The 14,287-nt window shown below is 36.5% G+C and overlaps 1 protein-coding gene across 2 annotated transcripts in view; it reads left to right on the forward strand.

Annotated features, from left to right (window-relative positions):
* Positions 1–14,287, forward strand: part of LOC135099733 (hormone-sensitive lipase-like) — a 30,960-nt gene that overhangs the window by 247 nt on the left and 16,426 nt on the right. Inside the window, exons 1-6 of one of the 2 annotated variants that reach the window (XM_064002227.1) lie at positions 1–224; positions 9,855–10,044; positions 10,878–10,998; positions 11,402–11,509; positions 12,184–12,389; positions 13,310–13,417. The exon at positions 1–224 is cut by the window's left edge and continues 247 nt beyond it. In XM_064002227.1, coding sequence (XP_063858297.1) covers positions 1–224; positions 9,855–10,044; positions 10,878–10,998; positions 11,402–11,509; positions 12,184–12,389; positions 13,310–13,417 — 957 coding nt within the window. The remainder of the gene's footprint in view (positions 225–9,854; positions 10,045–10,877; positions 10,999–11,401; positions 11,510–12,183; positions 12,390–13,309; positions 13,418–14,287) is intronic. The other variant, XM_064002228.1, reaches the window with a different exon arrangement.

The raw sequence follows: 14,287 nt of genomic DNA on the forward strand, positions 1-14,287 counted from the left end.
AGTGGCTTTCTCGTGCTCAAGGAGAATATGGATAAAGTGACGACGTTGTCAGAAGCGCTGAGGAAAGAAGCCCATCTGTATGACTTTGACGAGAACACACCCGGCAATGGGTTCAGGAGCTTCAATAACATAGTGCACCAGGCTGTGGTGTCCGTGTTCAGCCTGTGCAAGCACGTGTGCACGGGCCGCGACTCGCTGCTCTTCAGGAAGGGACACTACGTCAGGTGAGCACGCACAGGTAGCAGGGGCTGGGAGGCACTGCTCAGAGGGGGTGATGGCATGCATTCACACGCAGGAGGCTGGGGGAGTACATACTGACTAGTGAGGTAGTGCTGGAAGGCTGGTGGTGGTTGGGAGGTCATGTACTGCACAGTGATGAGTGAAAGTGACAGGACTGATTTTTAAGGATTTGTCTGTTGCCTTTATTTATTTTTATTTTATTTTTTTTTTCAATTGTGACAGTAACGAATATTTTAGATATGTTTCTTAGTTTCCAGAAAAAAAAAAAAAGATCCCCAAATTTTTGTTCCATATTTTGCTCACCAAAATTAATAAATACACAGACCATCTACTCTTGTGAAATATTTAACAAATGATATAGTCAGCAGTGGGACAGAGCTGTGTCATCTTGAAGGATGAGTTATTATGCTGCTTCATTTGGTCACTGTATGACACAGTAATATTAAGGAATTTATCAGCAGATAGTTGCAAGAAACAAGTTATTAGCTGCTTTCTTTCACTGCCTTATTTTTTTTTATCTTTTCATCCATACTTTCATGAACATTTTTTTTAGATGCCTTCTTCCTAACTTTGTATGAAAGTTTTATGCTATTTAGTAGTGTCAATAGCAGCCAGAAAAAAAGACCTGAAAGGAAGCATAGGTGATCATTGTATTCTTTTTATTTTTATTTATTTGTTTTTTTAATGTAGGAGGGACACTGGCCAAGGGCAACAAAAATCCAATAATAAAATGCCCACTGAAATGCATATATATATATATATATATATATATATATATATATATATATATATATATATATATATATATATATATATATATATATATATATATATATATATATATATATACATATTTCCCTTACGTGATAATATAATGATGGATTCTGAAATGTTGAGGCACTGCCAGTAACAGTGTGGGGCACTCCTTTCATCCTTTGTCATTACTATTTCATTTTCATACCCAAGGCAGATATCAAAACTTGCTGAATATTTAAGGAGTCTCACTGCAGCCATATCTCTCTCTCTCTCTCTCTCTCTCTCTCTCTCTCTCTCTCTCTCTCTCTCTCTCTCTCTCTCTCTCTCTCTCTCTCTCTCTCTCTCTCTCTCTCTCTCTCTCTCTCTCTCTCTCTCTCTCTCTCTCTCTCTCTCTCTCTCTCTCTCTCTCTCTCTCTCTCTCTCTCTCTCTGTGACTAACAAATGTAAATTATATAATAAGTAATTTGACTGTAGAAGATTAGTAATACAGAAACAACATACTAAAATGCTTATTCTTGAGAAAGAAAAGTAGAACTTCTAGAGACATGATCAGTTCATGTGGTCATCCTGCTACATCATGCAGCCACAAGGGATGCATTAATGCCGCTGTAAGCTTATTGCACTTTCTTTCTTTCTCATTTTACAACATTGATGTTATATATTATTTGAAGCTACATTTGTGTGGCAATTTGTGAGAAAATATTATATATATATATATATATATATATATATATATATATATATATATATATATATATATATATATATATATATATATATATATATATATATATATATATATGTGTGTGTGTGTGTGTGTGTGTGTGTGTGTGTGTGTGTGTGTGTGTGTGTGTGTGTGTGTATTTATTTACTTACTGTAGAAGTGTTCATAGTAGTGTCATAGACAGGTTTCTGTTTCATTAGAGAAGGACAGTTATGACCTGGTAGTTTTTCTTGGACCAAATGAAGATCAGCCACCTCAGGCACAGTTTTTGAGATTAGTTCAAGTTTGGTTAATTTATGCCAGGACAGTGATCAGGGAACGGGTAAATTACACCAAGTGGGGTAACTCAAAAACTTTGACAAGTAATACATGTAAATTGAGAGACACCTCAATGAGAGCTTTGGTATACTTGAGTGGTGAGTATGGTGAGTTATGTTTGTGCATGTGTGTAGCCGTGAGTCACTGGCTGGTATAACACAATTCCATATACCCCAGAAAGTTGTCTGTTACTAACAGTCCTCAACTAATAACATGGTGTGATAACACACATATGACAGTAAAACATTTTGCTAGTATACCAAGTTTTTTTCTTATATATAAAATTCGGTTGGCAAGTTCAGTAAAGTTTTCTAAACATTTTCACTATATAATTTTATTTGTGTGCCATTCTTATACCAGAATGAGTGATTGCTTTATTTTCCCTATGATAATGGATTCAATAAACATTTTCTGAATTTGAACTTTATGTATATATAGACCATATCCATGAATTTTAAAAGCAAATTGACTTGTTTTTGTTTATTGTATGTATGCTAAGGTACTTTGAAGTCTGGAGGGGTTAATTTGATTTTACTCAAAGATTTTAAGTGGTAACACCGCAAAAGCTCCTGGACCATTGTGCTGGGATACCTTAGAGGAGTTACATAAGGTTAGACAAGGTAATTTAACTTAATCTAGCCTAACCTATCCCATTATATCCTATAAACGGGTGAGATGGCTCATCTTCACATCATCCTACTTTTTTCTTATCATGAGGTGGTGATGGTGGAGATTACTAAATGTATTTCATCATGTGACATGTGATGGTGATTACATTATTTCTGTCACATGGAGGTGATGATTTTGGTGGTCATGACTAAGTGTATTTAATTATTGACTTTCTTAATACAATTTCATGGCAGAAACAACAGTAGAAGCCATTGCTAAGGATGAAACAAGACACCACATTATGTTATGAGTAAAAAATACATTTTTGGGTGAAGTTAGCATGATGCCATTAGTAATATCAGTAATTTCAAGGAAATGTGGGCACCACTAACCAAAAATTTATTAGTTTTGCTACCTAGTAATCTGCCAGTTAAAGTGTTAGCTTTGTCCATGCTGAACTGCTAAAGAAACTAGCTGAAGCTGACATTAATCACTGACTTCTAGCTTTTATTATGTGAATTTACCTTGGATTTTGTATTTTGGCTCTAAAAATCCTTAAAAACACACTATCATCTGAACCCGATGCTGCAGTGACAAGTCACATCTTGTCATGATATACACATGGCATACTGCAGTCATACAGCCAGCCAATAGCATGCCTGCCTGACTGTTGGAGACACACACACAACAAACAGGAAAAAAAAAATGCCTGTATGAATTATATTAGCAGACTTAAGGTTAGTGGAAGCTGCTTTGTCTGCTAATGGTTTCCAAAGTTAGCAGAAACACTAATCATCTAATGAAAAAGTTGATTTTGCTTATTAGTGGTTAACCAATTACCAGAACTGTGCTTACCACTCGGAATTTGGGATAGCATGGTGACCTCACATTGCAGGGGTACAGCCAGTGGATCCTTTGAGAGAGAGGAGGGATTCAAGTGTTTGGAATAGGAAGTGCTCTGGATTTTGATCATTTAATATCTGATAATGATATACTGCAGTATGATGTATGATAGTACTGCATACACTTTTGTGTTGTATTGGTATAAAAATGCAAGGAGATTATGGTAAAGATAATTACTATCCAGTAATAGATCATTACTCAAAACTCCATGATTTTGGAAGCTTTTGTATTTTAAAATTCTAGGTGAAATAATGTAAAGCTCTTGTGTTGTAGCGAATAAGCATTGTGACCACTGAGTATTTTATAGGAAATTAATAGGAACACTTGAAGAGATGGATACATGTGCAAGGAAAACACTATGGTTGAAATTCTCTCGGAATCTAGGGACTTTGTAATGTTACTTTCATATTTCATATAAGATCTTTGTAGCAGAAGGTTCATGCCTCAGAAACATCACTTGTTATGTAGTTGCAGTCACCAGAACTGAAGTTTGTATCATCACACTCTGGCAACCTTTCCTCCAACACTGTTTCTGGCATTTGTGCATGCAGTACACTTTAGGAGTACTTGTCACTATTAAGAGTACATGTAGGGAGCAATGGCAAATACTACTTAATATAGTCAATTCTTAGTTTCAAATATTAGAATGTAAATGCTACTTGTATATACTATTGATATTGATTAGTATTCCTGAAATATACTGCATGCACAATTTTGAACAGAATGTTGACAGGTAGATTGATGCAATATCCAACCCATGACTGCAACTATAATCACTTGAGGCTTTTAGAAGCTGTTCAAAGATTAATGCATAAACCAGTGGGATGACTGTCTAGCTGTCATGGTGTATACTATTACAAGCCTGAAAAAAATTGACTGCTCTTTCCATGATAATTTAGTGCATACCGGGATTAAAAAGAAATACTTGAAAATCTTTTATACTAAGAATACTGTCATTACTGTGATGACACTAGATTTAAGCACTAATAAATGACTTTTGTATAATAGTAATGACTACAGATCTGTGTTCCTCACTTTATAATGTATTTATGAAAAGAATACTTTCCCTAAGTACTATTGCAGGTCCACCCTGCACAGTACTTTTAGATAAGTTTGGTGTAACATGACATTCTACCAGCCAATCATCTGAGCTCAACACATTGAGGCTCTCTTAGTTATATTAAGAGTATACTGTATACTGGAGTTGTCAGTATTGTTTCGTGATTGTGTATTGTTTACTGATTGTATCTATTGCCTCTGCCTATCCATTTTAGTTGACTGGCATGTTTACACTTTGTGGGCTACTTAGTCTCTCCCATCCTGGTTTTTATACACCATAAGAGCACATAGTAGTGCATTGCAATGCAAGGACAAGTGCTGCTTATAAAAAGTAATTCAACTGCCATGGGCATACATTTATGAGTGTATTGAAACCACTAGCAAAACAAAAATTGTTACCTGTCTGCCCACCACCAGGTTACCAAGTCTCTTGCTGTACTGGTGGAAGAGAACAGTGTCTTGAAAGGGAATCTTTGGCATGTCTGGAATGACTGGATATTTAGGCTGCCTGTGAATCCTCTGCATTAAACACTGGTGCATATTACATTATTTTGGTAGTAACAAATGCAGTGTTTTATCTATATCTGTAGGATGGTCCTTATTTTGCATTTCTTCTCTGTTGTTATTCAGTGCTGCCAGACTGAACTGAGTAACAGCAACTAAAGTATCTCACTCAGTTTATTTGGTTTTATAAGGGTCTGTATATGTATGTGTGTTTTGGGTTTATTCATGCTGCATGATCTTTGGTAGCCTCACATAATGTTATTAGCAGTTCATCATTTAATTCATATTCACAGTGTCATCAAATATGCCTGGCTCTGGTCCCTAAACTTATTTTGTACACTTACTTTTCCTCTCTTGGCACCCTCTCCTTATCAGTCAGCTAGACACACTGTGCTGGATCTCTGTCACTCCAGCTGCCTTACTTGTCATAAGATTATCCTTGTACTCAGATCTTTCTGTGGCTGCTGCCCTTTAGAACACCATCATGGTTACTCTGTTGGTGTTGTGAGTGGCTGAATTTAATATCATGAGCTGCTGTTTTAGCCAGAAATGGATCTAGAATTACAGAATGTGTTTTCTTATGCATTGTTATTACTATTGTTTAATAGCTGTCTGTGATCCCTGATGCAAATGGCTCAGTTCCTGATTACAAGCAGACAGCACAGAAGTATTATATTACTTTAGGCTTCATCATCTGTTCTTGTTTAGTTTACACCAAGAGTTTTGTTTTCTCAAAAGGATGATTTTGTTAATCATACACTGAAAAACTGTATACTTTTTGTTACTGTGTCTGTGAAAAAGAATAATACTAGGTAAAAAGAAAAGAAAACAATTTTTATAGATATATACTTGCTGCCAAACTATACTTTAGTTTTAGTGTATTCTAATATCTTCAAAGCATGTTGTTTTATTGTACTTACCACCATTTCTTCAAAATGTGAAAATGTATCCAGGTAAGTACATATGACTAAAAAATATAATGTCAATATTTAGAAGAATAAATTTGTCGAGTTGCCAAATGCTTACTTGTGTGATGAAAGCTCTCAGGGAACACTTCACCTACTTGACTGAAGAGAAAAAAAATATTTAACAAATTTCAGTCTAAATAGATTTGTAACAAGATGTTGGATACTGTGATGGCAGACATTCCATCTGTTAGTGACAGGGCCAGGTGATGTTGTTGTGTTGCTGAGGACCAATCTGTGAACCATTCATATAGTGAACCCACTGGCCAGGGTTAATGAAACTTCTTGGGGCTTTGGGTGCAGGGTGCAAGGAACACCAGTATTCAGTGACAAAAAAATAGAACCATAATTACTGGAAGCACATAAAAATGTATCAGCAAAGACATACTCGTAATAGAATGTTATTGAGGCATCTGTCACAGGCTGCAATTGTCTCCCTCATGTGTCTGCTGGTCATGTGGAGTTGAGGTGAATGAAGGCCTGCTCACTCTGGCCACAGTCTGACTGTGGAATAAGGGATGTGTTGCCACAACTTGTGTTTTGTCTTCTGTTCAGACATGCAAATGCAGATTTCATTTTTATGAAGTGTTAAGGAAAGGCATTCTCAGAAAATATTGGAAATGCAATGAATGAAAAGATTAAATTGATAGTCAATCCCAATTGTTCTGAGAGTAATTTTTTACATTCTTGTATGACCCATATTACAGTGAACTACTAGAAGTGAAGAGTGGGTTTAGTACTGCACTCGGGTATATGAGTCATTCTTCTGTTTACATCACAGTCTGTATGGATTTTTAACTTGAAACCTCAATGTGTGTGTGTGTGTGTGTGTGTGTGTGTGTGTGTGTGTGTGTGTGTGTGTGTGTGTGTGTGTGTGTGTGTGTGTGTGTGTTTACCTAGTTGTATTGTACAGGACAAAATGCTCATTTTGTCCTGTCTCCATAACCATATTTATTCAGTTTCTCTTTAAACATGTGTTTAAACACTGTTTGTCACAACCACTTCTTCCTTCAAATAATTCTAGATTTCAATAGTTCAATATGGGAAGCTGCATTTCTTGATGTCACTTGAACATCCACTCTTCTATATTTTCTTCCCATGCCCCCTTGTCTGTCTTTCCCTCCTCAATCTGTGGTACCAAGTCATTTCTGTCTGTTCTTTCTATATTGTTATCTAATTTGTACATTGTTATCAGGTCTTCTCTTTTTCTTCTCTCTTGTTGTGTTGGTAATCCCATCTCTTTAAGTATTCCTTCATAGCTTAAGTCTTTCAATTCTGGTACCATCTTTGTCACTATCCTCTGTATTCTGTCCAGTTTCCGTATATCTTTTTTCTACGTGGAGTCCTAACTACTGCTGCGTATTCCAGTTTAGGTTGTATCATGTTTGTTTTAATTTTTTTCATCCTTTCTTTATCTAAATAGTTAAAGTACACCCTAATGTTTGTTAACAAGCTGGATGTAGAGCCAAATATTCTATTTATGTGCCTTTCAGGTGATAGTGTGTCTTTGATTATTACTCCCAAATCTTTTTCTTCATTACTTTTCATTATTACTTCTCCCATTTTGTTATTCCATGAAGGTCTCTTTCTACTTTTTCCTGTTTCCAACACATGGCATTTTTTGGCATTAAATTCTAGTTTCCATCTTTGGCTCCATACATGTATCTTGTGAATATCCTTTTGTAATTCCTTGCTGTCATTTTCATCCTTTATTATTTTCATTACTTTTGCATCATCAGTGAAAAGATTTATATAACTATATAAATCCTCTGTTATATCATTGACATATTTGAAACATTATAGGTGCCAACACAGATCCTTGCGATACCCCACTTGTCACTTTGCACCAGCTTGAATTAGTGTCTCTCATTACCATTCTCATTTCCCTCCCTTATAAATAATCCTCCATCCATCTCAGTGTTGCTCCCTTTAGCCCTCCATTCTCTAGCCTCCTTATAAGGCTTTTGTGGGGAACTTTATCAAATGCTTTTTTGAGATCTAGGTGTACCACATCAACCTATCCATCCCTCTCTTGCACTCTGTCTATTTCTCTCGTGTAAAAGCTCAGTAGATTTGTGACACAAGATCTCCCTTTCTTGAATCCATATTGCTTTTCTGTAATTATCTTTTCATCTTCTAAATATTGCACCCATCTATCTTTAATTACTATTTCACAAAGCTTGCTTACAATACTTGTTAGTGACACTGTTCCATAATTTAATGGTTCCATTTTATTTCTGCTTTTGTATATTGGCACTATGTTAGCTCTTTTCCATTCCCTTGGTACTTTTCTTTCTCTCAACGAGCTGTTAATTACATCCCATATCAGTTCCTCCATTTGTTCTCTGCATTCTTTTAATATCCATCCATTTACTTGATCTGGTCCCATAGCTTTTCTAACATCCAGCTCTTCCAGCAGTTTCTTGATTTCTTGTCTCTTTACTTGTATATCCTGTATTCCCTTATTCTGTGATACCACCTTCAGTGCCACAAAATTAGTTTCCTTTGTGAACACAGATTAAAAACTCTCATTTAACAGTTCACTCATCTCCTCAGTAGTTTCATAAATTCTTCCTTCTCTTTTTAACTTGCTTATGTCATCCCTATCTTTTATTTTTCCATTTATGTATCTGTAGAAGAGTTAAGGTTCTTCCTTGCATTTTCTTACTGTCATTTTCAAATTTTTTTCTTTTCTTATTATACCATATTCATTCCTTGCCTTTCTGAATGTATTCTTCCCTAGTATTTTTGTTCTGTTTTCTCATCATTTTCTTCCATGCCCTGTCCTTTTTCTTTTTTGCTTCTACACACCTGACATCATACCATTCATGTTTCCCAATTTTCACTTTATAATGTGATGCAAACTGTTGCGCCCCCTTCTATACTTGCTAAAAAGTATCTCATATTTTTCTTGCATTACTTTACCTTCAAATAGCTCTTTCCAGCTAACTTTTCCATATAATTTATTAAGCTCTGCAAACTTTGCCTTAGCATAGTTGTCTCCCATCTCTAAATTGTTCATTCCTGTGTAACACTGTTTCCTCCTTTAGTACTTTTCTATTGTCACAGAATCACTTCTTCCCATTGGACTCAGACAATGTATACTTGGTTTTCATAAATGCTAACAACTGTGATGGTTCTTCTTCTCTTTGCATCTTGTAGGTTCATTCACCCAATGTCTCATTGTATTCACCATCATGGTATGCATAAGTTCTTTGCTCTATGGCCCTACATTTTCTTTCACTTCCATCTCCTTCCAGTTAATTCCTTTAGTGTTGAAATCACCTACTAAGAGCACTTTGTTACTTTTCCTTATAATTTCCTCTATACTATTTTTTGTTTCTAGTTGCATGATCTATTGGTCTCCCATGCATTAGTTTTTGGGGGTATGTATGTCACAATAACTTTCCTTTTTTCACTTCTTTTGATCTTAATCACAACACTCAAAGTTTCTGCCATTCCATCACCATATTCCACTTCCTTTACAACAATATCCCCTTTTACCAATATCATCACTCCTCCCTTTTCCTTTCTGTCTCTCCTCCATGTGCTATATCCTTCCTTTACAAATCTCAACTTAATTTCCTCTTTTAGTTTGGTTTCTGTTAAACATACCATGTCTGGTTTGTTATTCTTTAGGTAGTCTTTAAGTGTGTGTGTGTGTGTGTGTGTGTATCTGTATGTGTGTGTGTGTGTGTGTGTTCCAGCCTCAGGCATGGATGTAGCTGGGATCAGAGTGAGAGATGCTTTTTCATTCTGCTGTGTGTTTCTCTCAGGGAGGTGGAGGCGTGGGGCCAGACTCTTGCGTCACTGGTCGTCCTCCTTGAGTACATTGACTACGTGCTGCTGCCACGGTGTGAGGAGGGCAACCTCCTTAGTGGCACTGGCAGCTCCCCCAATGAGCTGATGTCCATGCTCAACTCAGTGCCCCAGTACTCCTTTTATGGGCGATGTTGTGCCTTCCATGCAAGTATTTGATGAAATTGGCTTGCTATGTAGTACATACTATGTTGCATTGATTCTTCAGTTAATTAGATGCAATATGTAATGTGTTTTAGCATCCCTGATTTGTCATTTTAATGGGTAATGGTGGATCCAGCATGTTCAGGTGGAGGTCACTTTTCTCTACATATATTTTGCAAGTTGATTTAATTCTGCCTCCTGTATAATTCTATTAGTAAAGTTAGGCTCAGGGAGCCAACATACAGCTGAGAAGGAAAATGATAATAATCTTTATTCATGAAGAAAGTTAATATGCTGTTGTGTCCTCCATACTTTGGAAAGTGAATCTCATAAAATGTTAATTAAAACACTAATTCACATTATGTGATCTTAGAATTTTCATGCATGTTATAACTGTATTGGCAATGAAAGCAGTTGCATACTCAAAAATTATATGCCAATGTGTATGTAACAGATATAATAAAAAAGTTACATACGGTCTGTACCTGAAGAATAAAAACATCTCAAAAACAATCATTGTTACTTGAGTTAGAGAAATGTGTACTTGTGGGTCATGAGGTTTAAAGATGGTGACTACTCCATCTATCACAGAGTATAAAGCAAGGCCTGAGTTAGATGGAAATGTTCTCTTATTTGAAGACTTGAAGAGTATTTTGAAATTCATGGCAATTCGTAGGTATTCTTTACCTCATTTATGTAGTATATATTTTCAGAATGATTAAGAAGGATTATACATAGAAAATGAGAACCAGTCAAGTTAATTAAAAATATCAAGATTTTTCATGAAGATGGTTTAGTAAATTTTGCAAAAATTGTGATGTCTTTCTTGTTTTCAGTATGTACCTTCTCTGCGCAAGACCTTGAAGTACTTGAACATCTGCCTGAGTGCATTCAGCGAAATTTATTATGCAGATGGCAGTAGCTTCATGCAGAGAACAAAGAACTCTGTGATGCTAGGTAAGCCCAGGCATTGGTGGGTTCAGGCTCATCTTGTGTTGAGGAACCCCAGCATTCCCTCTGCCATAAACACAGACCTGAATACCTGAGCTCCAGTAGCTCATCTATGAAATGTGAAATCTTCACTAATGTATGATTTATGTGTGAGCTGATGGCAAGCAAGACAGTAGACATATTCCTCTCTGTTTAGTGAACATCAGCAAAGTTACATAAACACTGTACAGCTTTTAGAAACTTTCTATACTTTCAAATGGTTCTTTGTGCACCAAGTTTTTTCTTCCTTTCCCACTGGAAGGATTGTGTAATGATCAAATTTTAAGTTCTATAGCATCAAGTTGTTTGATGGTGCCATATGGCATATCCCAGAGGATTGGTTGGTGTGTGATGTGCCATGTTGCTTCAGGCAGTCGCTATGTGGTGGATGCTGAGCTGCGGTCACGCCGGATTGTTGACGTGGTGCAGTATTCGTCAGTGGAGTTTATCAAGACATTCTGGTCTGTTGCTGACACAGGTACGTACACAGTGTTGGAAAAGTGTATTATGATGCGCTTCTGTTATCTTTTGCTCTGTTCCCTTCATTCTGGTGTCCTCACATGTTACACATCATGGGAGCTGTGGAAATGCTTGCACAGATATATAATCAGGCATATGTCATGTGTACAGTGTAATATATTTATTATCTGATAGTATGTGTAGTAAAATTGTCTCAAGGTTAACTATATATTATATAGTAAATCTAAAAATAATTATTGGTTTTATCTTTCTTAAAAATAATGATATGCATCTTTTTTATTGGTTTATTTTGCTCCTTAAAACTCCTTCCGTGTCTCCATGTGCTTCTCTCTGTTTATTTTATCATCACATATTTTAGCCTTAGTGATTTTCAGAATGGTGTTTTCTTCATCCTTTATGTGGTATCTAGAGTACAGGGTCCATTCTGTTTTTGTCCATGATATCTTGCAGTGTACAATGATTGCATCCCTTTCTGGAGGTCACACTGCTTATAACAGTCTTCATTCCAAGATCCACTCTCTCCTCCCTTTTTAACACATACATAACCATCTCAATATAATGCATTAAAACCATCTATCAGATATCAGATACTCACCCCACTCTCTGCTTTCAACAGAATCTACAAGAAAATTAAGTGTTATTGAAGCTTGGTGTTAAATTGTGGGTTTTCAGATATCATGACACAGCTGCCAGGGATCGTAGGGCCCAGCCTGGCAGTGCAGCAGGTGGTGGTGGTGCCATGCGAGGAGCAACAGATCATGAAGGTGGATGGCACAGCCACAGTCGTCATCCCACCACCCCACTCCCACATTGAGGCGTGTCCCATCATCTGTCACCTGCTGTCGTCCAAGATGCATGAAGGCATGGTAGGCAGAAAGGTAGGCTAGATGGCTTGGCTTGGCAGTGGGTGAGTTTGTAGCTACACTTGGTGCCTCAGCAAGTGACTCTTCCTCCTGTGTAAGGTCAAAATGGTACTGATTGTTGGCATGTTTGGTTGAAGTGTGCTTGTAATGTTTGTCAAGTTTATTTTTTACTTAGTATCTGTTTGGAGTATTTTGTTATTATGTGTTTGGCTGATTATTAATGATCATCAGCCTAGACTTGAGCTTATTATTGTGTCACAAATTAATTGCCTTGGCTTTGTGACATACTTTGTTCTTTGCTTCACTATTTTGTGAATTTTGTCCATTTTTTTCTCCCAACACTTGCTGTGTTTCAGGATGATTGGTTTTCTTAGTCCTTTATTGTGTAGTATTTAAAGCACCATTCAGTTCTTGTTGTCTGTGATGTCTTGCATTGTACAATGGTTGTATGCGTCCCTGGAATTCAGTGTCTGGGAACTTGAGGGAATGTTTGCACTTTAGTTTTATAGCACACAGTGTGAAGAATGGGAGATAGCTCAAGCTGGTGTTATGGCTTGATGATTTTACATCATTTGATGTATTTTAGTCTTGTATCATGTTATTGGATGGACAAAACTGTACCCTATCTTTTTTTACCACACTTCTCATTATATTAATTATGTGGAGATATACGAGTAAACCTTTATGGTTTAGAGATGATTCATGAAACTTTTTGTAAGATTTAAGATTACAGAGTGGCATCAGATGTTGATAGCTGATCAAAGTCTTAGTGGAGTAATATGATATATCAGTACTTTGTTTTTAGTTCTGTTAATTTATTCATGTAAAAATCACAGATTAACACTAAAAACTATAGACAAACACTTTACTTATAATCTAGTATATATATTGTTTCTCAAACGGATTGTAGTGCAGCTTATTTTCCTCTGTGCCAGCCCGGTGAGAAGGAGGCCAAGGGTGTGGGTGTGGCTCCTCCCTCGGACTGCCTTCTCATCCATTGCCATGGTGGAGGTTTTGTCACACAGTCCACCAAGGCACAGGAGGTAAGTCTCTCATTGCTTGCTTCCCTGAACATGCCCACAGCTTAGAACAAGAATTGTCAGAACTTCCTGTTGTCAAAATTTCTAAATTCATAATATGGGTATATATTTTTTTATATTATTATTATTATGTATTTATGTATATAATACTCTGATGAATATGGTTCTTTTATTCTTTCTTTTCAAGATTTTACATACAGACTTTTTTTCTTAAATAGCATATCATAAAAATATGGATGAGGGTACTTATTGTAGCAGCAAAAAAAGGCATAATTTTACTGTGAATGTACTTATTGAAACCTTGGCCATGGGCGGCAAAGGCAGTGGCTCTGACATAGATGTTAATACAGGACTATAGGTAATGAGTTGCTACCAGGCCACCATCAGGCATCAGCTGTTTAAGTGCCACATATTAACTTTTCAGCTTTTCAATAATATTTTCTTCCCAGTTCTTTTAATTGATTAATTGATTTAAAAATAGAAATGCACTGCAATATTATGGTCATGTGGGACTGCTACAAAATGTTCAGAGCAACTAAAATGATAGGTTAAAATAGTGATAGTAATGAGAAAACTGTGGTAGATTAAAAAAGATTACTAAAAATGACAAGATATAAAGTAAATGGTATTAATCAGCAAGAAGTCAAGTGCTACAAATTAAGAAAGCTGGTATTTGAATGTATTAATTTCAGGTGAGGGGGTAGTGACCACTGACCCAGAACAGTACATCTGGGTTGTTCCGTTGTTCATTTCATACCCAAGGCAGTGACCCCACTGACCAAGATATCTGAGTTTGCTCATTATGCATCCCAAGACACTGGTTTCACAGACATAGGCTGCAGGACGCAGCATTGTCTGCTGTGTGTTTTCTTC

The sequence above is a fragment of the Scylla paramamosain genome, chromosome 4 (genome assembly GCF_035594125.1).
Source record: "Scylla paramamosain isolate STU-SP2022 chromosome 4, ASM3559412v1, whole genome shotgun sequence".
Taxonomy (NCBI): Eukaryota; Metazoa; Arthropoda; class Malacostraca; order Decapoda; family Portunidae; genus Scylla; species Scylla paramamosain.